The following is a 27,610-nucleotide window of genomic DNA, read 5'->3' as shown; positions in this document are numbered from 1 at the left end:
CCACCTTACTCATTGCGCACAACAGAAGACCTTATCAAATGTGAGTAAATGCTGCTGCTTCACAGTAACTTTGTACTGAGAATATGTTACAGACCTGATCATATATGTCTGAGGATAAATTTCGCCTCCATCTGCTCCTTTAAAGCTGCTCAGTGGACAGTTTGTCCTTGGCAACTTCCATGTAAGACTCCCTCGTACATCCACTTTGCAAACCCATAAAACTGGGGCTTTTTAAATGCCCTGCTGGGAACCATAAAGTGTAACAAAGGGATTAACAAAAATATGTTCCCTGTTAAATGTTCAGTAAGCTACAATATACAAAATCTGGCTGTAAGAGCAGTAATGAACACGAAGGAGTATCAAACCTTTGTAATCTCATACATGTATCCAGTTATTGAGACATTTCTTGGAGCCCGTTAAAGCTTCTTTAGCCTGGGAACACTGAGGAAAAACGATGCACTATTAATGATGACACACACACAACCTCAAGCTTAAATTTGACAGAAGCATGCTGGGAAACTCCAATCCTTGTCCATGACCGAGAGGGAGATCGAAATGACAACATATGATAATGATGAGTGAAACCCCATGAGCTTAATTAAGGCTGAAATAAAGATCCCACTGGAGGAGTGGAGTTTTGATACTGAGCCACACATGAGGACTTTAATCCCATTAAGGTATTTAGAATTTATTCCACCCTCAGGTTCAAAAACCACCTGAAAGAAGCAACAAACACTAATCCCTTTGTTTCTTATATTACAGAGGCCTTTGCTAGAAGACCACAGTTACAACTCCACGTTGTTGACGGGTAACACAGCTGACTACACAGTGATGCATCATCACAGTCGATCCTTTGTGATTGCACAAACATCTTATTTGTGTTAGACGCAGCGAGAGTCTTCGGTAATATCACTGAAGTGATTATATACAGTAGATTTTCTTCTTCACACAGCCACAGTGGAAACCAAACAATTAAGATGTGACTAAAGGGAAAATTCTCAGCTTTAATTCAAAAAGCTTGAAGAGATGAGACATTTTTATACACAGTCCCATTTTTAGAGGCTCAAAATTAGACAAACAATTTTTAATATAAGGTTAGTTTCTAACACTTAGATAAAAATCTTTTGGAGTCGATGGCTGCCTGAAGTCTAGAACTCATATATAGCTAAATGCTGATTCCTCTCTTGGCATGCTCTGCTAGGTCTTTACTGCAACATAACTTCAGCTGCTGCTTATTTTGGATTTCTCTGCCCTCATTATGCACTGTTAGGTTGAGATCAGGTGACGGAGTTGGAGCCTCACAAATATCACATTTCTTTACCTTAAAAAAAAGAAACTTTTGGAGTGATCAGATCAACAATGTTGTGCGTTCCTGCCAGCACTGCAAAACCAACCCAAGACTTTTTAAGCCTAGCAATGGCCTCTTTCAGTGCAGTGTCTCCGTGAGTTCTTGTGAACTAATACCAAATGCAAGTTCTGCACTTGTAATGGAATAATAGGGAAACAAGCATCACCTGGGCAGCAAATTGTCCAATTACTTTGCAACTTTACTTTTCATTAAACCTCAGAGCTGAAGTCAGCACTTCAATCACACATTAGTTTGATTTTAAAAATCCACTGAGTTGGTTTACAAAAGCAAAACAAAACATTTTAATTGTCCAAAATGTCTGGGTCTAACTGTAGTTATTTTTGGTTGTAGAGATGTAAAGTTTCCGCTCTTCACCGATGAGGTATCATAAGCATGAACAGTTAATTATGATCAAATTGAAACACATCCAAGTGCTTGTTGATTTCTCACTGAAAAATAGCTTAAGATTCCAGAATGGATGGAGTGAAACAAACTAGCATACTGAAGTATTACCCTTTTAAAAAGAAAAAATTTTTCCAGATGTCCAGTTTCCATCTCATATGGATTTCACTGCTTTCATATTTGTTTTAAATAGAAGTGGACCTCTGAATGTTTATTAAATGTTACGGCCATTTGATCACAGGTTTTATAGACTCAAGAAAGTAACTGGCAGAAGATCTAAACCTGCCTTTAGATCTTTGCGTATAGTCAGAGAGAAATAAAATAGTCATCGTTCACAGTTGCAATAGATTGATAAAGAACCAAAATATCCACTTTATTAGTAGTATAGAGAATGACTTGGACAAACTAATGTAGCTCTCACTTGAAGTGATCTCCTGCATTCTCGGATGTGGTAGTTTGTCACTTTTCCAGGTGTCGTTCCCACTGTGAGCATTGCGTAACTACAAAACCGCCTCGTTGGACTCAAGGTCGAGTGTCTGCCAGCGAGGAAGCAGCTGTCTGAGCGGCGAGGGAACAAAAACATCTCTCTAGATTACATGGAGGGTAACTGTTGGCACATGAAAGCGTTTTATTTCATTCAAGACAAGAGCTTGGTCATTATTTGGAATAGGAGGCCAATACCTGCTGCCGACTTCACCATACTTCAAGGCTATATGTCGAAGAAAAGAAAAGAAAAAAAAAAAAAGATTCTAACACGTTAAGTACATTTTATTGTAAACGGTGACGAGCGTGTCCTCCGATGATAGATCATATAAAACAGTCGCAGGTAAATAGATCATATATAACATATTCTCATGTCTGTGTGTGGATATAAAGACATCTTTGTATGTTTGTATAAACACAGGTCAGTCTTTGGTTCCACTCTAAAGTGCAGTTTCTGTGGTGCAGCAGTCTCAAGTCTTTGGTAAAGAGTTCAGAGGTTTAGGGACCAGTCTTTATGCTCCTTTATTCATTAAAACAACAAATGTAAACTTAGTCTACCAATGCAGTCTCTGTGACCCCCTCTGGGTCTCTGATGAATCCACACTCCTCTTTTGTGTCTTTGTGGATAAAATACTCAACCTGCTCTCTAGCTTTGCCAGAAAAGAAGTTGAGCAGTAACGAACGCGGCGATGGCCAGTGCGGCGCGTTTCTGGCCGCCTCTGTGCCATCCTGTGCAGCCGTTGGGGTGCAACGGAGGCCTCTGTGTGTCATCCCTTTGGCTGGAATCTGATGGCTGGCTGCTGGATGAACACTGGACCAGGGGCATCTGGTAGGACGTGGCTCGCTTCTCCGGGCGGTCCGGACTGGAGCCGTCGCTGGGGCGCTGGCCGTTGTAGAGCAGGTAGCGTCCATGAGCGTCCTGCTCCATGCGGAACAGCTCATACTCTGTGTGTGGCAGCCGGATGCCCAACGCCACGCAGCCATTGGTTAGGGTGACATCCTGCTCCACACCGACCTGCCAAGACCCCTGCACTCCACACTCATTACCACTGAAGACATTGAGGAGGGATGTGGTGGCCACGTCCATGGGAGTCACTCTCATGTGGTTCACTAAAAGAAGATGACATAAGAAGACCTTTAAAGCGATCTATTGTGCTTATTTTAAGCCTTTTTATTACTATTACTGAACTTTTGTCTCTCAAGTATTACTTGTTGAAACCCTGGCTGGCCATTTCTTGTTTTCACTGTGATCTAGAGCAGGGGTCCCCAACTCCAGGCCTCGAGGGCCGGTGTCCTGCAGGTTTTAGATCTCACTCTGGGTCTACACACCTAAATCACATGATTAGTTCATTACCAGGCCTTTGGAGAACTGCAAGACATGTTGAGGAGGTAATTTAGCCATTTTGAATCAGCTGTGTTGGATCACAGACACATCTAAAAACTGCAGGACACCGCCCCTGCCGTAGAGTAACATTGTTGCACTCTGTGCACAGTCAGTATACAAGATGGGCATCGCTTTTTAGAAAGTCAAGTCTACTAAAACTCCATATCTTTGAGGGTGCCCCATCTTTAAGAAATGTGGGAAAGAAACAAAGAACTACATTCTTTATCTAAAAAGTGATGCTAACACAGAAGGGACACACTCACTCATCATATCAGGTTTAAACAAAAACAACAAGATCTTGAGGCCTCAAAGTGAGACTTCACAAACCAATGGTCGATATTAGGGTAGGTGCATCCATCTTTCATTACAGCCTGTCTCCAAATGGTAGATAGACTTGAGTTTTAAATGACGTGTCATTGAACCAGTTTATTCTGCTTGTTGAAACAACCTTGTTCTTATTTCTGTCCTTCCCTTCTATCGATTGTGAAAACACTGTGTCTGCGAAGTCAATAGGGATCACATGGATCATAACACGACTACCAGTTAATTAAACAAGCAACAGTCTAACCTTTTTATTCAAACACTGCTCAAAGTGAGCACGCCAAAAATGTTAGGAACTGGTAGAGGAACTGCGTTTAAACTACACTGTATCAAAATAGGGTTTGGTAGTGTTTTTAAGAATCAGCATTACGGTAAAAATGCAATTACACCACTAAGTTACCTTTGAAGACAAAATCTGTTCCTCCCACGACGCGTGTTGAGTGAAGCCCTCGACTGTAGCGGCCACGGGCGTAGATGGTGAAGGTGGGGTGTTTACAGATGGGGTCAGAGTAGTGGTAGTAATGGCCCTCCCAGGTGTGGTTGTTATCGTGGAAGATGAAGTGGCGGGTCAGGAAGAGGACCTCCGGGCGAACTTCGCAGCGCTGGCTCACCCACTGACCGTACAACCCGACGGTCAGGTCGGCCCGCGGCGGCAGGATGGGAGGGTGGAACTCGTCTGAGCGGTAGATGATACGACAGGCGATGCAGCTGTGGTCGTGGTTCTAAAGAGAAAAAAAAAATTTAATTTAACTCATAACAACTGATTTCATTTTACCAATAGTAAGTTTAGACAAAAAAAAGTCATAGCACTAAAGCACTAAAGATTATTGAGATTTTTCACATGACTAAAGTCATATTTACTGAAAACATACAAACTAGGACTATAAATCTCAGTCAGTCAAGCTTTAGTCACAATTGTAGTTTTGGCTTCCCACAGTTAAATGAGCATAATCGAGTGATATAGAAGATACATGCTCTGCTATTTGGAATGAAAATAAATAAATAAATAAAACTTCCTAAATCACTGCCTGATGACGTGCCTTCGTGTGTCATCACAGCGGTTTCCTGCAGAGCTCAGCTGGATGTTTCTTGGACTAGTCTGGATGAGTAACAATGCATTCAAAGACAGATATACAACAGAAATCAGATGTCTGGCAAGGCGGAACGTGAAGAGCTTGTCCCTCAAAGAGGATCATGATTCTTTTTTTGGAAAAACTCGTGCAAAAAAAAAAACAAAAAACAGTCAGTTATGTTATGTGTGTCTACACTGCAAAAGAACACAATTTATTTAACTGCCTGAAGATACCACAAACTGCAATAACGTTAGTGCATAAAGGGCAAAAAACCAAAAAACAATCCATGAATTGTTGCCAACACCGATTGTCCAACATAAACTCTGATCTCCATAAAAGCGAGCCTGCACAGCTGGTCACTATATCCACCAACATACTGGACAAAAGATCTGTCATCCCCTCAAGTAGTTATTTTTGGCAAAACCTGGATTATCTGCAAAACGTTACATGAGGGCATCCATTGTGTTTGCATTGACAGATTGTGCCAATAATGTGCAAACAAAAATGCCAACATGCCAAAGATGGCGAGGTCTGCTAGCAAACAAACAAACGCTGATTTGCAAATGTCAAGAATAACATTTAAAGGCTCCAGATGCCTGAAATACAAGTACTCAGTATAATCTTATAGCTAACAATAAAGTCTTTGCTGTTCTCTGCGGGATATACCATGTGATTAAAGGGATGTACACACAGGAAGAGACTAACAGCAGTGTGGCCTCCAGAGGCCATTGGATGTCAAAATGGATTCTGGCGACTCATAAGTGATGACAGTCCAAATAACCATTGGCTAAACTAAGCGAGTGGGTACTGTGTCCTGAGATAAACCGATTCTGAGTGGAAGGATTGGTGACTGAAGCTATAAAATAAAAACAAAAGGGGGAGAAAAACAGGCTGTTTTGCAATGATACTGTAAAGTGGAGAATATATTAGAAGGTTGTCTAAATATTCGAGACCTTAAATGTCTAACCAGTGACAAACTGTCGGACACAAAGCACTGGAAGATGAGCCAATCTCTTCATATGTTGACAGTGCTTAATATGCTGTTTGTAAAGCCATTTTTACATTTTTTACTGTCACAGTTTCCGTTAAGCAAACTTTTTTTCCCCTGACGGAGACAAGACGATGTAAACACTTGAGAGGAATCAAAGAGTAGACATATGGCGCTATTTCACATTTGATGTCAATAAAAATAAGCCATTTTCAATTCAATTCAATAAAACTTTATTGATCCTGAAGGTTGACCCCGAAGGAAATTGCTTTTGTAAACCATGTGGAACAACTCTCACTGGTAAAAACACTTATATTTACTCTACTACAATCTTATGATATTTGCTTGACTAAAAGTAAAACAACTGATCCTTAAAATAGAACTAAAACTAAATGACGTTTTAGTCAAAAGACTGAAATGAAATCAAGATTTGCTGTTAATACTGACACGGTTTATATGTCATTTTTGGATGTGTGATAATCATGGTGATAGTGTAGGATCGTGTGAACAAGTCTGATCTGCAACCATCTTGCAACCGTTTGCCTTCAAAGTAAAAGTTGCACTTTATGAAACATGTAGCCAACAGTAACAGTAAAAGTTGTTACTTTAATGGCAAATTTTCTCAATTTCTGGTTTACATTGCACTTTTTCCAAGTTTTACTTCCTCTGGGCTAGCAGTTAGCAAGTATTTGAAGACAATCATAAAAACTACAGAAGACAGTGACACTCTACTAGCAACCAAAACATTCCCAAGAAGCCTTCTTTGAATCCAGTTTCCACGGCAGTCAGTGGTCACATCATGTCTAAATTGGTACACAACATGACGTCATGTGAAAAATCTCAATAATCAGAACTCCACTCATCATGTCTGAGTTCAAATCACGAGATGACAATGGTGAAAACACTGGTGGTGAGTGATTTCACAGTGGTTACGTCTGTGTTTTATACCGTCTATAGTCCGACTGCATCCAACATTTACATTTATACAGGTGGGTGATGTGAGAAGATTTCAAGGCTGCACAAGAAGTGGTCAGATAAAAAGAAAAAGTGAACCATTTATGAGACAGTCAGCTTATTATAGTGCAAACTGTTCACGAACTCAAAGTTTAGCCTGCTACTCAAACAAAGACAAAACAGAAGCATGTTCACTGAAATCTGTTTGTCCTGAAAACCTTTCATGACATCAGCACATTGTGTCATGAAATTCACACACAGAACTACTGGAATCTGTTCGGAGGAGAGTAAGGAAACTATTTCATTCAGTCTGACCCTCTGGAGTGTTTGGAGCCAAAGAGAACACATTGTTTCACAGTACAACACAGATGTCGGGACTACTTAAAGCCATTACACAGAAAACAGCATGCTGAGTTTTAATGCCACACACACACACAACATTTGTACATGCATAAAAAAAACAGTTAATCATATTCAGTTAATATCACTAGTCAGGTGGAGCAGCGTGTGTCCACAGACAGGACGGCCGGGGCTCTCCAACAGACTCAGAGCTGGAAACTACATCCCATATTCCACAAAATCTCTTCCAAAGACTGAACTCCAGGGAACCAATTCAGTTTTTTGTTATTTGAGGGTGGTCAAAATTTAAGACCTGACCTTCTCAACTCAATCGCTCTTTTTCCCAGACAACATTATGTCTGCATGAGATTTATGGGGAGTTTTAAAAGAAAGAAAGAAATGGAGAACGGTAAAATGAGGAGAAAAAGCTGGAGTATCACTACATCCTGCAGATGAGATAATCCCACTGCAGCTCCATAACCGCCTCAGAGCGAAAGGTTAATGGGACGACTGGAAGGGAGGCCTCCCACCAGAATATGTGTGAGAGAACAGTGTGTTTTTAAAAGCTGTGCACTATGTGTGTGTTTATATAAGAGTTGCATATGAAGAGAGGAAAATGCAGCATGTGCGTATATTTTAGCATATATATGTGTGGACATAAGAAAAAGAGCCGGAATCCGGAGAGTTTCAGTCGCAGGTGTGGAAAATGTTTTGTATCTGAAGGGACTCAGAGCCCATAAAATATAGACTTCCTGTCTGGCCTAACAATGAATATGTCCTCCTACTGATACCAATCTGTCCCATATATCATGACACTACCAATGATTTAAACCAGTGCAGGGTTTTGTTTTTTTTTGCTTCTTTTCCTGATAATGTTATCTGAAAATATAAATCAAACAAAATGACACTACAAGCTCAGAGTTTCTTCCAGAAAAGTTGTGAGTGGGGGGCTGGAGGTGCTTCATTAATATAGCAATATTTAACTGTTGTAATCATAATCATCAATTATGAAGGAAAAAAAAAATGCTCACTTTGGACAATGGATGAAGAGAGAGATGGACCAGGGAGTTTATTTCCCACATCCACTGCATAAAGAGTAAAGTGCATAAAGGAGAGCATTAAATCACAGATGGCCTCATTCACAAAGGATTATGGGTAATTCATCCTCTCTTGATTAGTGGACATAACTGTACAGATATCAGCTCTGCAGCTAATGATTTAAACTGCCTGGTGAGACGGTGAGGTGTACCAGGGGAAATGTTCAGGAGCAGAGGGAGTGAACGTGGATGAGTTCAGATACTTGGGGTAAATCATCCAAAGCCACAGACAGTGCACAGGAGAGGTGAGGAAGAGAGCGCAGCATCAGGGGTGATTTAAGACAGAAGGATAGCGGCAAGAGTGAAGATGAAGGTTTACAAGATGGTAATGAGATCCGCTACGGTGTATGGTTTGGAAACGGGGGGCAGAGTTGGAAAGTCAGAGGTTTCAAATGAAAAGAATTTGCCTGGGAGTGCAGCTCAACAACCGCTTATTTTTAATCCGGGATGTACAGGATTAGAAATTAGCATATCAGAGGAATGGCTCAGGCTGCTTTAAAGAAGCAATGCAGAGATGGTTTGAACATGTGCAGAGTAGGAGAATGCTGAACATGGAGATTTCTGGATACAGCGAAGGAGGACATGCAGAGGACACTAGGGAGAGGGTTAGATGGAGGCAGATAGTCTTCTATGGCCACCTGTGAATCTGTAATAATCATAAGAAAAATATGAGAATATGAAAAAGATTAAACTAACCAAAAATGAATCTAAATTTTGTGTAAAAATAAATGAATAAACCCAGTGCACAGGTGTGACAGGGCTCATCTTAGCCAGAACAAGGACAAGCCATGCTTGTACTCGTCCTCATCTAAACCGTGTAAATGCAGTTAGTTCAGTGTTCAAAGAGACTTTCAGTAGAAGACTGAAATAACACCAGAGTGTGAGAGGCTGCGTTTCTTGACCAAAATTTGGAATTTTTATTTGAAACTCTGATTTTAGTTACAATTGTTGACAATGACGAGCATTAAGAAATTCTGTACGTAATAATAACGGTAGTGTCATAAAGCATGTGTTAAATGTTTATAAACTATTTACTGACAAACAAACTGGTGGTGGTGGAGAATATTTGATTGAATATTTAATTGTTCAATTAAAAACTACATTTAAAATAAAAGGCTGCTTCATCAGAGTAGTTCCCTTTTATTTACTTGTAAACGGGTTAATTATGTTTGATGTACAAGTGGGATAAATGCCCTCATAACCAGCAAAAATGCTGAGAAGTTTAAGTGGATCTGAGCATGGATGGGTTTTCAGTGTGTCAGTGACCAAAGACTCCAGCCAAGAGTTCAACTTTGTATTTAACAGGAAATCATTAGCAGGCAGGTTTCTTTGCCGCGTTGAGCCTACAGTGTCCGGCTTGCCATGAAATGCTGGACGCACTTTTAGGTAGAAGCAAAGTATTTTATAACTTTACTGGAAATGAAGAAAATAAAAACGGAGGAAATGAGGGAGGATATTACTACCCTTGCTACATATAAGTGACTTCCCCCCCCCCCCCCATTTCATTTCATTTTTTTTTTTACTATACTGAACAGAGGTGACGTACAAATAAAGTGCAATCCAAGTCATGGCAGATAAAGGAGCATTAGAGCTGAATTCTTCCATTTGGGACGTAGTTCAGGGAAAGCTGATGTCCAGGAGCAAACATTTTATGAGAAACTGAAACCATATCAGACTTTCAAAACCTTCCGTAGAGACCTGTTGGCAAAACAGACAGTCCTAATACTTTGATTTTTTTTAAACTGGCATCCATTGAGCTATACCAGTATCCCTTCTGTAAGACGACTTCCTGGGAATTCATAAAAAAACCTTTCATCTCAGATTGACCGGCTTTATTGCTCAAGTTTTGAGGTACTTTCATGAAAGAAATGACCAAGAGCAGCATAACAAGTACACACACAAAATGAGCAAACACAACACTTTAAAAACAGCAACAATATAGAAAAAACCCCAAAACTGATCCCTTCTTAACAAGGATCATTATCAAGTGGTCATTACGCCGCCTCAGTGACGCAGCAATGAGCCGGGGCGACAGAAAACTTAAAAACACAGTCCCCCGCTTTGCTCTTGCATCACTGCTGAGTTCCACCCAGGAACCACAAATGAACATGCTGGCACCAGCAAATGTTCTGGCCTGGGACCAGTCCTGGGACCAGCCCTGGGTACACTGCTCAAGATTAATGTATTGGATCATCACCATGGCAATAAAATAAAATAAAAAATCCCTAAAAAGAAACCATTACAACCTCAAGAGATGGTCCAGTTGAGTGCTTTTCGAGTAAGAACGAGTGCGGTACTCTGTACTGCTGCTTTACCAAGAAAATATACGAAACTTAATTTACTGTAACTGAAAAATGCCGTGAAAAACAATACTGTAATGTAGACATTTGTGTTATTATAGAAACAAATGACCACGTTTACCCAAATAGGGAGTTACTAAGGAGCTACTTTTTTTGCAAGTTTTATAATGTTCACCTTCAAGAGTTTGGTTTCCACTCAAATACAGTGGAGTTTCAAAGAATCTATTCTGCATTAAATCAAGTTAAACTGTATTTTATTACCATCATGTCCAGTGTTTATTCCTTGAGCACTGTTCTGGTCTCCAACATCTCTTTTTGTAAATACCTTTAGCTACTAAACGCTCCACTATGTTTGTGTCTGAATGTAAATCAAAGCAGTGAAATTGATGGTTTTAAAACCAGCACACTGAGTTGAAAGATGCTGAAATCACAGCCTGTGTATCTGAGATGACATCATACATTGGTCTGTGAACAACACCCTCAAGATAGGAATTTCAGCCATCACCATATTTGTTTTTAAACTAAACTAAACATGAGAGATTGCTGAATCTGAGAATACGATTAAAACCTTGGAGCACATATCTTCTATTCTACTTCATTATTTAGCAAGCGATCAGCACAGTGGACTGATCTGCATGTTTGTTTTGGCACAGATTTTATGCCGGACACCATCCCATTCATTCAGGCTTAGGATTGGAGCCATGAAGATATCAGCTTGTGAGTCTCTGGGACTTTTGTCTACACCCAATCTCTAACCGTAGGTATTTTGCGAGTATGGTGAATGTATTTACCACTACATCACGGAGAAGTAGTTTAATTAAACGGGACAAACATCAAGTCATGTTTAATAAAAACTTAAATGAGTGATTAAGTTGCAGAGTCATTTTTAAATTTCAGATCCGATTTCTATTTGTAACCTAAAGAGTCGCCCCCCTGTTGGTCATTAGAAAGAATGCAGTTTTAAGGCACTTTGACACTGGATTCACCTTTTAAGGGGAAATTATGGTACAGCAGTGGCTGTGTGCTGGCAGCTAAATACTGCCCATCTACCTGCAGACAGCATCTTGTCAGATGGGGGCACACCCATGTGCGCTACTCTTGCTTGTGCTGTTGCTGGTCCGTTAGCCAGCAGTGCAGAGGAGTCAAACTGAGTGTTAAAAACTATGGAAAGCCAATTCTTGTGCACTTTCCTGGTGCTCCCTTCCCTTTTCTGGCACATTTTTCAACCAATCAGCATTCAACTGATACACAGAGTCATCCATATAGCGCGCCATGCATTTGGGATTTTGGAGGACTGTAGGGGAGCATGTTGGCATTGGCTGAAAGGCTCTCTATAGGTTCTTCATAGGCAAACACATACATAAACTGGCATAATTAAGCATTAGGTGCAAAGACTACATCCATTTTTTTAATGTGATTAAAATGATCTAAAGTGCAAAGTGCAGCTGTAGTGATTGGCAATAATCTTCTGTATGTAGATGCATGCACCGTTTTGATTAATGCATTTAATGAAAATCCCACAGTCCAAAGACATACCATGGGGTTTTGGTTAATTGGTGACTCTAAACTGCCCTTAGGTGTGAATGCAAGTGTGAATGGTTGTCTGTCTCTCTACGTTAGCCCTGCATCAGGCTCGTGACCTGTCCAGGGTATACCCAGCTTCTTGCCCTATGGTAGATGGGATAGGCTCCCCCTGAAAAGCATAAGCAAAGAGAATGGATGGATGGGATTTAAAGAAATTAAGAAGAGTATTTCTGTAACAGAAACACTCTTCAGGTTACTGAGAGACAATCTTTTGTTTCTCAGTAATCTGAAGAACACACTGAAGAGTTTTTATTGGAACTGCTTCCTGGCAAAGAAACAGTCCCTGTTCTAGCTTGACAGCAGGATGTTTCGAAAATACACAAAAAGACTGGCGGTGTTTCAGGGAAGAGAATACTTTTTATAAGGTTTGTTAAAAAGAAACTTCACTGACATTAACTGAACCGGAGTGGTAACAGAAATGAAAGAGACAGAAGCAAAAACTCCCTTTTTTCCCTTCAAGGCTGCAACTCTAGGACTGATTCCCAGTTTGGAAGTGTCACTGAAAATTCCGCCAACAGTCCAACTTCCTTTTTTTATTCCAAAAAGATTGAAGACAAAACGGAGCACATGCAACAGTTTGATTTGAGCCCCAGGCACGCATAAGATCGGAGCTGGTATGTGCTCACTGGACTAATTCATATGGCCGCATCAATCCAAATTCCAGGAATACCGCATGATGATTGCTCCCAGAGATAGGCTCGGTTTCACATTGCATCTCTGCAGGCCAGAGGGGCTTAAGGAGAGCAGCTCTGGTCATTACAGCGCCACAGGGGAGCTTGTCTGATCACAGCTCGTCACCCCACACACTGTTTACATTCTGATCAGCAACACCAAGCCCCGTCATCCCCATACATATGAATGTTTATTTAGACAGCGGACCCGAACAGGATTTCATTGTGATCTCTGTAGAGGGTGACAGTGAAAACATCACTCTAGGGTTTCAGCCAGCGGGGAAACTCCTTTTCAGCAGTGTAAATACAGAAATTACATCCTGTAAGCACAGTGGAGATGAAATCAGTATGTAGATAGTTTCTGGTTTCTTTCAGTGCAAATATTTAGTGTGCAAAGGTCTAAGCTCAAGATTATTGACTTACACAGAGATCCTAACACAGACTAGGGTTTTCTAAATAGATATCAGTTAGGTACAACAGATGGGCTTAACCGCCTCAGAATAATTTGGACTATCAATAACTCGATAATTCAGCAGAATAATGTAATTTCCCCCCCTAAAAAACAAAACAAAAACAACAGGCCTTCCCTCTAAAACACAATAAACACAATTAGTAAACAGTTTATCCTGGTCTCCTCACTGATTTTGGTTAAATTATACATAAGATAGCTCCCAAATTAAAATGTATGTTTTTCAGGTCAGCTCAGGTTCTATCTGGTGTGTGTGGTCTTTGTGGCGTGGAGGGTCAACACAGCAGGGATGGAGTTCAGCTGAGGTTGCACACTGAGTTGCATGCTCGGGACAGAAAACAAAACCCTACCTACGATCCAATGAATACAAACGTCAGGTTTCTGGGTGGGAAGAGTTCTCATTCCCGTCGCTCAACTAAGGACTCCTACTGGTAAGTCATGGTTCCTGCACAGTGAGGCAGCTATCCCCTGCAGGTAATAACTGTTGTTACTGGCAGAGATTCTGCACAACTACAAACTTCAACATAGTCCCTGCCTTACCAACTTTAAAATAATACTGGCTGTTTACTGACAGAGAAACCTAGTGTCTTAACCACAGACTGTGCATAAAAGATGGAAGTAGCTTCCAGTTGTGACATTTGAAACCGAAGTGGGTGTGCCTTAAACTTGCATTCTTTCTAATGCCCTTAAGGGGGCGACTGCTGGTTTCAAAAAGGAGCCTGGTTGCAAAGAAAGTCTGTTGGAAAATGCTAAACAAACATTCTGCAGATCAGCTTTTGAGCCGAGTTACTACTTTCAAGCTGTCTTTAATACAACATAATGTTCATTTTGTAAATTACAGTTCCCACTAGAGTCAAAAGAGGATCAAAGGGTGCATGTTTCAGAATGAGATTTCCGTGCGAGGGTTCAGTGTCTAAGAGCTTCACAGTCTATCCACTCCATGTCTGGTTACAAAACACAAAGATGGCGACAGTGATGACACTCAGCTTGATGCGTCATGATGGTACTTAATTGACTAATGAGTGTTGCCATCTTTTATATACAGTCACACTATTGCTGATTTAAAAAATGTAGGCTTTTAGACAACCCAACAGGTTGTGCTGAAGTACAGCAGTAGACTTTTAAGGCTATAACAATAGTTCAAAGTTATGGACGCCCCAAAACTTATTTTTTAATGTTTTGTAATTATAAAAACTCTTTAATTTAATATTACGACCCACAAGTGGACAAACTCTGTTCTAGAATCAAGTCTAAGGCTACATAATAGCATCAATGCACTAAGCCCTAAGCGAGGGAGGATCATTAGGGACTTGCCTTGGCGTTTTGCAAAGCGGTCTGGTAGCTGGACGGCTTGTAGTACAACCTCTGCGATGGTTCAGTGTGTATGTCTCCTAGAAACAGCTCCTCCACCAGGTGATCCAGGTTGTGGTGCAGGTACTGCTTCTCCACTCTCAGCAGCTGCAGCTCATGCATGGCAAAGTTAAGCTCTCTGGTGCAGTCGTAGTCGCCCTCCTCGCTCACCAGCTCGTACATCGCGTTGGGTTCCCAGGCGCCCTTCACTGCCCCTCGGCAGCTGCGGTTGAGCCTCTGGCTGAGCTCTTTGTCCACGGTGGCTGTGTGATACACCATCTGGACACGATGGAGCTGGTACTCCGCCTCTGTGCCACCGCGGATGATCCAGGAAGCCTGGCGTAAGCGCAGTCGACCCCGAATCACCAGCGTGTAGATGGGTTTGGTGCAGTGGTTGTCCTCATAATAAAACTGGTGAGCCTGGAAGGTGTTGTTGGGGTAAAACCTGTAGGAGCGTGTCAGGAACTCTGGGCCTGGTCTGACCTCACAGCTGAAAGAGAGGACAGATGGCTGTTAAAAAGAAACAAAAAAAAAAAAAAAACCCTTAAAAACATTTATGTTTGTGTGAAGAGCTGAGTGGTATTCATGTTCCTTGCCTTGAGTTTCACAAACAGCATGTTTGAAATATAACCCAATTAATCTGCACAGAAGATTGACTAGCTTCAGTCTTTTTTATTGGTTGTACGTCTTTGGTTTATTCTTTTGTGAAGAATGTCACGAGATCAGCGTAAGTTTCTGTCTGGTGGTGCATTCAGAGAAGCTCAGACATGTCAGACCTGACAGTAGGAGGCTGAAACTAATCTGTATCTATATATCTATATATAAAGAGCAAAAGCCCCACCCACTTGCTGTTGTTCTTTTTTAACATCATAACCAATGAGTTTGTCTATTACTATTTGTGTTCCTGTTTCCCCATTGTTGAGTTGCAACCATTAGTTTAAAGGAAGCCTCCAAACCACTCCCATGTGCCTGTGAACCACATCAGTGGGCGTAAAAATAAAGAAATGTGGTGAACACACATTGACTCACAGTGAAAGTAATGTAAGCTTTAATTAAACAAAAAAAAAAAAAAAAAAAAAAAAAAAAATCACCTCCTGCTAAGAGTTTCTTACTATAATGAAGTGAAAGTAGTAGCTTGCTAGAGAGTAATGCAAACTCTTAAAGATTTTGGTTAGGGGGAAGATACAGAGAAAAGACGCCAACCTGGTGGACACCCAGTGGCCCTCCACGCTGGGAGGCATCTGCACAGTGATCCGGGCGCCATTGTGAAGGTGCTTTAGCATGTGCTGGCACTGGGAGTCTTTGATAGATCGGCCAAAGGTTTTCTCTGGATAGAGGCGACTTGAGCGGCTTTCCGAGTAGTGAAGAGAGGAACCTTCAACCCAAACTGTGGGAACAAGACGATGAGAAAACAAAGATGATGATGACGAGCCTTTACGTACAATAACAAATGTAAAACAATCAAAACGAAAAATTACATTGTAAACAGCTGTTGAATTACCATTGAGCAGCGTTTGAACATCAAATGTTGGGGTCACCGAGTTTGAATGGCTGGATAAACCACAGAGGAATCTGTTTATTCTGGCATATCTTTACCTTCTAAAAAATTACCGCTTTTAGGACAACTGGGAAGGCCAATTACGCTGAGATCAAACGGAACAGCAGTCTCCCTCATGCTTTCAATCTGCCAGGCCTCTTTGAAGTGTTTAGAAGGTTTAAGTTTGTCATTTTAACTCTTGTCATTGCCAGAGATTACATGGCTGCTCCAACAACCTGTAACACCTGGTATGAATGAAAATGAGCAGATCATGAGACAGGTTGAGGGCCAATTAGTGAATTTCGGCTTCCACTCACTTTTAACAACAACATTCAAACGAACCAAGACAAATGACAAAGATTGCGCCGATTTGTATGCTCAGTTCCCACACCGCCCACGTGCCCTTGACGCACCACATGGAAAAACAATACCTTCAGCGATGGACTGAGCTTAAAGGGATAAAATGTCGGAAATGAAAGCACTTAAAAAGCCTACAGCCAGAGAAAAGCCCCGAAGCTCACATTCCCTCAAGGATTTATGCCATGTAATACTCCGATATCATCAAAATCTACCTTGAAATATGAAGACTTTGCCATGAATTCTTTCTATCAGACCCGACTTGCCTGGCAATATCATTTAATGCCCAGGAATGCCACTGCGGTCGCCTCTGAGCTTTTAATTTGAGACTAATAACACTGAAGGAGGGAGAAAAACATCTGATTAAAAGAAGCCAAAAGCTCCATGAAGAACAAAGCTCCATCCAGCTGTTTTACACCCAGTCGGGCAGCTCCTATGAGAGCTAGCCCAGGCTTGTGTGCAAATCACCACATCACAGCACTGCTGAATGGAAACACTGGACAGTGGGAGAGACTTGATCCCCCGACTCAGCTGGTGGTATTAGTAACGCTGCTCTGTTTGCTGTAGCTGATCTTAAAAATCAAAGGAGACACTTCACAGTTTGCTGCATGTTATGCGTGTATGTATATAAATGTTTTTTTGGTTTTTTTAAACACCTGCACTCGGCTTGGACCACAGCAACGATCTGAGCGGCTGCCAACAGCTTGTTTTCACTATGATGAGAGCAAAAACTAACAGTGTGCGCTTGAGAGTGTTAAAAAAGGAAACCTGGTGAGATGTATAATCTAAAACACACTTAACACTTTTATGCAACCCCTCGGGTTTAATAGCAGGTGAATTTAAGGGTTGAGCACATCCAAAAGAAAACTAACAGAAATCTAGCTGCGAAACTGTTACCCGGTTATAAATTAGGTGAATAGAACATAAAGTGGTACACCGTGCCATTATGTATTTAACAGAAGAATTTTTTAAGAGAAAATGCAAAAGCAGTTCGGGGGTGTGCTGGTGTAGAGCATTCAAGCAGGAAAGAAGTCAGAGATGATCTCAGAGAAGCTTTTGTTGCTGCCCATTAATCTGGGAAGGGCCATTTCCAAACAGTTTGAAGTCTGTCATTATGCAGCGGAAAGATTATTCACAAGTGCAAATCATTCAAGACTGTAACCAATCTTCTAAGGAGTGGACGTCCCAGCAAATTCACCCCAAGGTCACAACGTGCAAAGCTGATTTAAATTGCAAACCCCCCCCAAACCCAAGCGCTACATCTTAGACCGCACAGGCCTTAATTAGCATGTTAAATGCTAAAAGTTCAGGACAGCACAATCAGAAAAAGAATGAACAAGTATGGCTTGTTTGGAAGGTATGCCAGCCTCTTGGCTCTAGAAAGAACAGGAAAACCACAGGACCTCTTGGACAGTGTCCTTCAAACAGATCAGACCAAAGTGGAGATGTTTGGCAACAACACGCAGCAGCACGTTTAGCAAAAAAAGCAAAGGCAATATAATAGAAAAAACAGCTTATATCAGTGTTGATTGAAGGTGATGATTTGAGCTTGTTTTGCAGCCAGGACCTGGGCACCTTACAGTCATTGAGTTGACCGTGAACTCCTCTACTCTACAGTCAAATGATCCCCATGGCTGAATAGCTGAAAAAGAAAAGAATCGAGATGTTGCAACGGCCCAGTCAAAGTCCAGACCTCAACCTGATTGAAATGTTGTGGTGGAACCTTAAGAGAGCTGTGCCTAGATGAGTTCATGGAAACCTCAATGAACTGAACGAAACTGTAAAGACGAGTTGGCCAGAATTCGTTAGCAATCAAACGAGAGCCCGATCCAGTCGCACAGAGAACGATTACTTCAAGTTAAAAACTGTTAAAGATGATTCTACAAGCTAAAACCTCAGAGGGTGTACTTAGTTTGTCACACGCTTCTGCATTTTGGCTTCGTTTTTGTTAAACAATGACAGTGTAATATGTCATGTTGTGGTTCATCTGAGATTTTATTTGCTGATTTTTTTTTTAATTATATCCTATATGTAAAACTAATTTTATCCATCAGTCTGCTAACATAATGTTTTCTGAAGTTTGTGCTCAGTGGAGACCCGGGGATTGTCTGGAAAACTGTGGAATAACACTATCGGATCATTTTTTCTGAGAAAAATGAAGATTGGAACGGGAATTTCAATTAGATATACTAGTTGATATTGACAGTGCTTTTTATAAAAAAAAAAAAAAAAAAAAAAAAAGGTAGATCTGTGATCTTTTAGCTTTACCTGGCAGAGTTGGGTCTGGAATTTGTTCAGAAGCATCATATAAGCCAGAAAAGTGGAACTAAGAAGAATCCTGAATAGAAATTTGCCGTTTTCACACCTCATCCACAAAGAGCCAATCAACAGCTGAACTATGAAACATTTGAGCCAGTCATGTTGCACTGAAGCATGCGCACAGCAGAGACGGAGTTTCAACTGAGTGGTGGGACACGAATCTGCTGGCTATTGGAGTAAAGATGGTACTTGGTGTACTTTTTTCTCACATTACTGTGTGAGCATAAGTTCATTAACCAAAAAAACCTCCCCAAAACAAAAAAGAAACAAAAAAAAGGACAGAACTAATTTTTTTGAGGAGGGAGTGGTTTCTAAAGGTTACTGAAGCTTAATGTCAGATTTACGCAACAGCCTGAGAATGAAGGAGGAGAATAATAAATCTTTGTTTCTGTGAAAATCTGCTGTTTCGTTAGATTAAGACATAATTTGTTATCTCCAACAATGTTTTCCTAAGTCGTGGTCAAATGTTTTTTTTTTCTCTTTGTGATAAGATTGTGAGCAACATCGCTGATATCTTTCTGTCATGACGTTAGACAGACCTGATCCAGAGTCAGCAGTGTCATAGGGAAGCCTGTGCAAATATCAAAATTATAATGAAACGTGAGCTTCGTTTTGAACCACAGTTACAAATCTTCTTACATTACATCAAAGACAAATGTGGACCTACTCGAAATGGAAAACAGACTCAGACAGGGAAATAAATGAGGAAATGATTATATGGAGGTTATGCGTAGCTTGTTAAAAGTGACTTTATAAGAGGAGGCATCAGACGCCTGCTTCTTTGCACTTTTTTAGTGTTGAATGTGTGACTTTCTTCCACTAGTTTTTTTTTTTTTTTTTTTAACTCTTCGTTCGTGAAGGCAATAATCAGAACGGCTCCACTCAAACTCTTTCTGGCCCTTCGCTGCTGCTGCTGCTTTCCCAAACTGCTGCTCTATCTAAATCAAAGCACCCACAAAACTCCCAGAGTCCCAAACCACGGCGAACATTTCCAGTTGGCCCGATCCCACTGGTGAGGTAAGAAGGCTGGGACCCCTGACAAGAAGAGAGACTGTACAGTATTTATGGGAAGAGAAAAATCCTAAATTTCCAGAGCAGAGACCAGACAAAGGACTTTTCTTCTTGTTATCTCAGAGTCTGGCAGTGACCGCGCAGGAGTTGAAAAGGGTAGACAAAATGACACTTCAACTTCAGGCCAGCTGCATCCAGAGGTGGGAAGTTATAGAGTACATAGAGCTGGGCGATATGAGATTTTTTCATATCACGATATGTTTTTTTCATTTCAGGCGATAATGATATCTATCACGATATAAGCCAAATAACTATATTTGTAAGATTTAAATGTGCCGTTGCTCACAAGTAAAATGTGAAATAATCAGCAGCTTGTTTTTATTTAAATATTTATTTCCCATAATAAGTTCAACAGGGTAGATGTACTTAAGGAACATGAGACTTTTTCAGATAAATAAAGGCAAATATTGCAAACTACACAAAAGGCAGCCGCTAAAGCGTTTAAGTTTCAAAACAGAACAAACGAAACAGACTAAATTGTCAATTCCACTTAGAAACAAAATATTAATTCTAAAAATAAATCTTAGTTTGTTTTACAGAAGAACAGACAAAACTGACTAACTTTTGTCAATATCAAATAAACTGAGAACTAAAAGGAAATTCTCAATCTCTCCTTGTTGTATAGCTGAGCTTTTCAAACAGTTTTAACAGTTACTTTAGTCTGACAAAAGCCGAATGACGAATTAGCGCTTCCAGTCAGAGACTGAGGCTACGTCCACACGTACACGGGTATTTTTGAAAACGGAGATTTTCCGTTTTCGTTTTAAAAAAATAATCCCGTCCACACATAAAGGCAGAAATGAAGGAAAACGCTGCTATGAACATGCCAAAGCAGCAGGTGGCGCTAGATTCCTAACCGTGCCTAAATGTTGGCCAATCAGAAGTCTAGAAGCCTCGGTGGGAAAAAGTAAACAAAGCTGGGGCATAGAAGCAGAACCAAGTCGTAAGTGTGGAGGGACAGTAACTGTGTGTATATGTAAGCATTTAAACACTGCAGAGAGTAGAATTAACAGTATTGTAGAAATTCATTTCACCGAAACAATAACGTGGCGCACAGTGTGACGCATGCACCAGTTTATTGTATTTCCAGACTTGCTTTCGGCACAATTTACAGTGCACGCTACTCTATTTTTGTCAGACTTGAAATAGCCGAAATACCTTCACACTACGGAACTTCTATGGCTCTTCCGTTTGACAATCTCTCCGGCATTGGAACCATCATCTGTTTTCTCTTCGGTCACGCTCGGTTGATTTTTCTAGTCGGCGCACTCATTTCCTCCATTACGCGCTGGCTCCATTACCCGCTGGCTGCTTCCCAAACAAACACACGTGCGGCTTGGCACTTGTGCTGTACGTAACAAGTCACGCGACGTGACGCTGCGGCTGTGATTGGTTCGGCTCTGCGCTACTTAATTCGGATTGGCTGACCTTTTTTTTTTTTTTTTTTTTTTTTGAGGACAAGAGCGGCGAGGTCTATCGCGATAGCTTAATTTCTCTATCGAGTAAAAGTTATATCGCGATACATATCGTTATCGTTCTATCGCCCAGCTGAGTACATAAAAAAAAAAAAAAGAAAAAAAGAGAAAAGTGGAGGTGCTTGAGTACTTTGAAAGGCTTTCTACTTGGAGATCAGAAGGAAAATTGCACATTTCGAAAGCCAGTACACATTTATCTAAGTTACTTACACAGATTAGGAAGTAAAAGCCATAAAATACTGCTTTGGTTCAGTAACAAGAGAGTAGAGCCAGCTGTCAGATTGTACTTGCATGGGGGAAATGCCAAAACAATGTCAAAGGAAAGAGGAGCTTTGAGCTACACTTGACTCCCTGTTTTTGTATTTTAGATGCATTTAGGTAAACTTATATAAACTTGAGAGAAAAATAAGTAATAAGATACAGTACAGCCATACAGGCTGTAATTTGGCACAGAAAACGCTCATGTTTAGCAGGTGTAATGCACGCTAGCGGTGAGCATTAAACATTAAGAAGGCTGAGCCAGGAGGGAACGTCATTGCTTCTAGTCTAAGTTTTTACCCGAGGGTGGCAGGAGTAGGAAACCCAGTTTTAATTTTCCTCAGTGGGACACGCATATCTACAAATTTCAAGTTGCTAAGACAAAACCATGATCGTCAATATCACAGTGGTGCCAAGTGAAAAGCCATCAGAAACAGCAGGTATTTTCAGGCTCTGGGGCTCATGGCAATCAGGTTGATGAGATTTTTTACTCTGGACCAAATGTTGGAAAATACATTTTCTATTTTTGTTCAGAATTTTTCTTCCTTTGGGACAAATTAAAGACATCCATCCATTTTCTTCCACTTCTCCAATTTCCTTAATCCAAACCTTTGACTGTTTTTGAAAAATGTTGAAGAAATAAGAAAAAAAAGTCACCACCATAATTACTATTAATAAAAAAAATAATACTTTTTTAATTCTGAAAAAATACACCAACATAGACCACACACGAATGGAACAGGAATTTCACAGGGCCCCTGTAGTCTCATTTTAGAGTATTTAGCAGCTGCTTTGGCACTTTAAAGGTTTTTGGGGGATTTTTCTTGGAAGCCATCTGATTCTTCGTAGCTCAACCTTCAAGAGGAAAAATGGAAATGTGAACATCTGCATTTCAGTGTCAACAACAACACCTCCAACAGCTGATGTGGACCATGCTTCTCATAAAAGTTACAGAAAAGTGACTAAATGGACCTTGAGATGAGATTGTTTTGTAATCCATCCAAACTTCACAACCAGCACTTTTACTGCATTCCTGCACTGGCTGCTGATACAGATGTGCAGGACAAACCGGGCTACAAATTGTGCCTCCTACTTCCTTTCCTCGCTTCCTTTCGCTGCAGTTTGACTGCATCTCTCTCAGTTATGCCGGCATGACTCTCCCTCTCGCTATGAAATTATTGTGCAAATTGTCTGAGTGATGCTTTGCAATTATGGCAATGGTTATTTGGCGTCTTTGGAGATCTGCTAGTCTCAAACTGCTTTGACTTCCAGACCACTTTAACAGCTGATAAATGCTGGTAACTGGCATCCAACCCAGTGCAACCCCAAATTACAGCAGCTTTTGCAGAGCCAGACCGATGCATCGGCAGACTGACAGCACTAGCTGATACGATATATTATGTTTTAGGCATTTTGCACAAATGCTTTTATGAACCTTCAAGACATCAACACAAACTCCTTTAAATGATTTCAATCACAGTGTGTCAGCAACGTAGCCGGTTTTGTTGGTGTATTACCATTCACTAAAGTTACTTTACAGTGACTACTGTGATGTTAAGTACAGAATTATTGGCTATGATTTTATAATACAATAGCACATCTGTCCAATCTGGATTTCAGAGGCAGGCATGAGATTAAAATGTGTATTTTTTCTTTTTTTTTTTAACCCCTTTTTTGAACCAAAATGCCAATTTTGGCAATATATGTGTAATATTAGTCAAATTATAGCAAATATGGGTGAAATGTGTTTCTATTTTTTTATTGCTACTTTCTATTCTTTCAACTTTTCTGAAAATTTAAAGAAACTATAGCCACATGACCACCACACACAAAATAATATAATGATAAAAAAAAAACAACAGCAACTACTCTGAAATGAACATTAAAGTAAAGCTGTCAGTTAAGCCAATATCTATATGCAGATACAATAAAAACTTCATGGCTCCATTGAGGTCCACTGAGCAGAATAGATTAGATTCAGTAAAAAGGTGAAATAGAAGCAGCTGCTCTTCCGTGGGTCCATTTCTTGGCTTTTTTTTTTTAACCTTTCCGTTTTGCTCTCCAAAGACACGCTGAGGTTTTCTCTCCCAGTAAATTTACAGCGCACTCTAATCTAGCCTGACAGTGCATTTTCATTGCCACTCTGAAAGGCTGCAATAACACACCACTTAATTGAACGTTCGGATTCACTTAAACACACTTAAGGATAAGTGGACCCCAAAATGTTTTTTTTTATCTCAACCAGGTTATTTGAAGTTGCTGCCAAATGTTGCCTTCCACTGTCACTGGCAACAGATTGATTGGGTCAACTGCAGTCCCATAATCCTCTGCTGCTCAGACAGGGTTTTCATCAGGATTGGATGTTTTAAGTGGCTCTTAACTCTCGCAGCGCTTTCATCTGCCCAGCAGCCTCGGGGAAGATTTTTATTGCCTTCTAACCTTTATACATCACTATGGCATAAGGCGCAAAGTTAACACAAAGTTTGTCCTGAATGGAGGCAAACATCAAGCCATGATAGTGAACAGGTGTGATGAAGGGAATTTTAACCTATGAGTGACCCACATCTTACATATGTGCGGTTTAAATGATTAGCAAAGTAAATAAATTAACTTAAATGACCGTCTGAAATTGTTCTAACTGTACAGCTTGTATAGAAAAACAAATACGAAACACATGGACATGTTTCCAAGCGCACGTGGAGTAAAACATGCTTTGAGCTCAGTTTTTAAAAAATCTTTTAACACTGACACTTGTTGCAGCGCATGAAACCTCAGAATAACAAACACTAGCACATGGGGAAAAGTTTCTTACCCAAAAAAGCAACGAGAAGCAGCTTAGATGACGGCCCCATTTCAGACTTGGTTGGATTAAAACGAGCTTCACGCTGGTCACAACGGAGATCAGGCTTCCCTTTATTCAGCGTCCGAAGTTATTCCGACAGAAATCCTCACATTTTGGATCCAAAGCGTGGAGAAAACACTTTTGCAAAATCCGAGCATCATATGAAGAATGCTCTCGATACGCAGAGGGAGAGAATAAGAAGCCCGCTGTACTTTCGCATCCGAACAAAGAATCCTCTGGAAATCAAAGTAAAGTTTAAACTTTACAGCGAGCCACCCTGAAACAGTCAGAGATTGTGGTGCTGAGTTCAAAAGGCTTTCTTACTTTAGCGCGCGTGTCCTGTGTGTTGCGCCCCGGAGGAGTGTTTGGAAGTCTGTCCAGAGATTGGACTCACCCCGCCCATTTAGATATTATATGGGCGTGGGGAGGGTGCTTAAGCTTCCCCAGTGAAGTGCAAAATCCAAAGAGAGAAAAAAAAAAGGTATTTTTCACCTTCTCATATTTTTTGGGGGGAGTACATTTTCTGTATTTTCGGGTTGAATATGTTATTTTTCTCATTGCATTTTAAATATCCATGACTGTAAAAACAAGATGCCATAAAAAAACAGATATTGTATTACTCGTCCAAAATTTGAGAACAGTTTTGGTTTTGTCTCTTTTTTCTCACTCAAAAATATCTTCGCATCACCTGATACCTGCCCCTAGTTTCTCCTGCAACTCTCTGGGGTTTATCAACAAAAAGCCAGAAAGGGTCTAATGAAGAGGTGAACTGATCAAAAAGTAGAGGGGTGTATTATATTTTGTGGTTAAAAAAAGTCAGTTTGTTAGTGATTAAAAATGCCTTGCACCGAACATGAAAGGGTAAATAAATTAAAAAAGAAAAGAAAATCTCATGTTGTTTAGGATGAATTAGGGTTAGCCTTTACTGGTTCCTCCTTCATTAGGTCCCACATCCTCCTCCTTATCATCCATGATGGATGCTGCACATTTTTCTTGACCATGGCTTTCAAATTATACACCTTCAGATCGTATCCTCCTGCCTGGAGGGAGAACAACAGAGGTTCAGTGTCCTTCTCCTAGAACACCTGTTGTGTGTGTGTGTGTGTGTGTGTGTGTGTGTGTGTGTGTGTGTGTGTGTGTGTGTGTGTGTGTGTGTGTGTGTGTGTGTGTGTGTGTGTGTGTTTGATAAAGAGAGACTGTGGCCTTGAGTTTCCGACTCTTTTCAATTTGAGGTTTTCTTGTCTCTCTCTGATCTTTTAACCCTGAGGCTGCACTCCAGCTCCTCCATCACTCACCCAGTCTGTTGGAGGCTGAAAGTTGGAGGCTGAGGCATCTGTGGTACATTTGCTTTTAAAACTCTATTGTATCACTGCAAAAGCACCAAATCCATTTAAAAATTGAAAATCAAAAACTTACTTGTTAGCGTCATCTTACTAGCTTATAATCACCAGACTATTGATTATAAGCTTATCGATTTATGACTTTCACTCAGTTTTAACTCAAAATGATCGGTTAAAAGAAAAAAATTAATAAAAACTTATAGAGTAAATGATCTTGAGAAAACTTTAGAATAATTTAGAAGTCAGTGAAAAAGATCTTTTAGAGATCATCTCTGCAGCTCTGAAAAAGGTTTTTAGCAACTTACTGGGAGGCAAATACACTAAAGTGTCGTATGGCACATCAAGAACAGGGGTGGACCTGCAGGAGTCCTTCGACTACATTTCCCCCACCAGTGTGCAGCAGTGTGGTTTAAATCTCTGTGTATTAGCACCTAATGGCTTCATTTAGAAATGAAAATGGGCTATAGAGGTTTGTATATGTTTTTCTGTTTTTTTACAGAAACTAGCAGCCTTTAGCACCAACCAATTTAACCTGAAGAGGCATAAACTAAAAACACTTCACAGATTTCAGACAGCTTCTTCCACAATCAGGCTTTTCTATAACTTAAACAGTTTAATTTCCCTTTAAAACTTACTAAGCTGTAGCTCAGTCAGACAGTCAAACAGATTTTATATTCATAGTTTTTTGTCACATGTCCATCACAAAAGTTGAACACGCAAGCCAACACTATACTGGACACTGCAGATCTGCAGCACTTGTCTGTCCGGCCCATTCTCATCCTCAGGGTGCCAGTTGCTGCTCTTTCGTCAGTTTTGTGTTATTAAATGACAGTAAAAATTGAAGGGTTGGCCTCTGCAAGCACTGCAAGACATGTTGAGGAGGTAATTTAGCCATTTGAACGAGCTGTGTTGGATCACGGACACATCTAGTTGGGGACCCCTGCCCTAAAGCAACTCCAGGTGGGGAACTCCAGGCCTCAAGGGCCAGTGTCCTGCAGGCTTCAGATATCCCCCTGGGACAGCACGCCTGAATCAAATGATTAGGTCATTACCAGGCCTCTGGAGAACTTCACAACATGTTGAGGAGGAATTTAGTCATTTAAATCAGCTGTGTTGGATCAAAGACACAGCTAAAACCTGCAGGACACCGGCCCTTAAGGCCTGGAGTTTCCCCACCACTGCCCTAGAGGATGGCATCATATCCGTGTGACCTTCTGCATGTTGCCACTTTCTTGCACACTCTTTGATCTTCATCCTCCCTCCAGCTGAATCTAACTCTACTCATCTACAGGCAAGGGGTTAAGTTCTCCTTTGCTTGTTTATTGTTCATTTATTGTACGGCTTGGAAAGGACTGAGAGATTTCTGTCACAAGACACCTTCAAATTAATTTCCTCTGTTATCAAAGAACAAAGTGGACAAAACTTAAAGTGATTTAAAAAACATAAAGTAGAAAAAATTTCTCATAGAGAGCTTGATTTCCATTATTTGAGTCAACAATAAATGTGATGTGTTTTGCTTGAGTTTTTTTTCCCTCAACCTTAAAAATGTGTAACAAGCTTTAACTTGTGTTCTGGAGTACCAGGTGCGATTTGTGTCATAAGGTGCTAAAACATGTTTTGCAGGGTGAAGCTTATATCCATGCCTTCA

The 27,610-nt window shown here is 40.6% G+C and overlaps 1 protein-coding gene across 2 annotated transcripts; it reads right to left on the bottom strand.

Moving 5' to 3' along the window:
* Positions 1 to 1,040: 1,040 nt before the first annotated feature.
* LOC308383711 (protein APCDD1) lies at positions 1,041 to 24,996 on the bottom strand. Of its 2 annotated transcripts, XM_080861786.1 has the most exons (6): positions 24,947 to 24,996; positions 24,593 to 24,858; positions 15,967 to 16,150; positions 14,728 to 15,253; positions 4,339 to 4,660; positions 1,041 to 3,343 (listed from the first exon to the last, which is right to left on the bottom strand). In XM_080861786.1, exons 2-6 carry the CDS (start codon positions 24,630 to 24,632, stop codon positions 2,880 to 2,882), a joined length of 1,536 nt encoding a protein of 511 aa, XP_080717912.1. In that variant the 5' UTR covers positions 24,633 to 24,858; positions 24,947 to 24,996; the 3' UTR covers positions 1,041 to 2,879. The 2 variants fall into 2 exon arrangements, with proteins under 2 accessions (XP_080717912.1, XP_080717911.1); XM_080861785.1 differs by having other exon boundaries at positions 24,593 to 24,990.
* Positions 24,997 to 27,610: the final 2,614 nt, after the last annotated feature.

The sequence above is a fragment of the Rhamphochromis sp. 'chilingali' genome (genome assembly GCF_963969265.1).
Source record: "Rhamphochromis sp. 'chilingali' genome assembly, chromosome: 16".
Classification (NCBI taxonomy): Eukaryota; Metazoa; Chordata; class Actinopteri; order Cichliformes; family Cichlidae; genus Rhamphochromis; species Rhamphochromis sp. 'chilingali'.
Note: the sequence above shows the minus strand (reverse complement) of the source record. Positions and strands in the feature narration are given on the sequence as shown.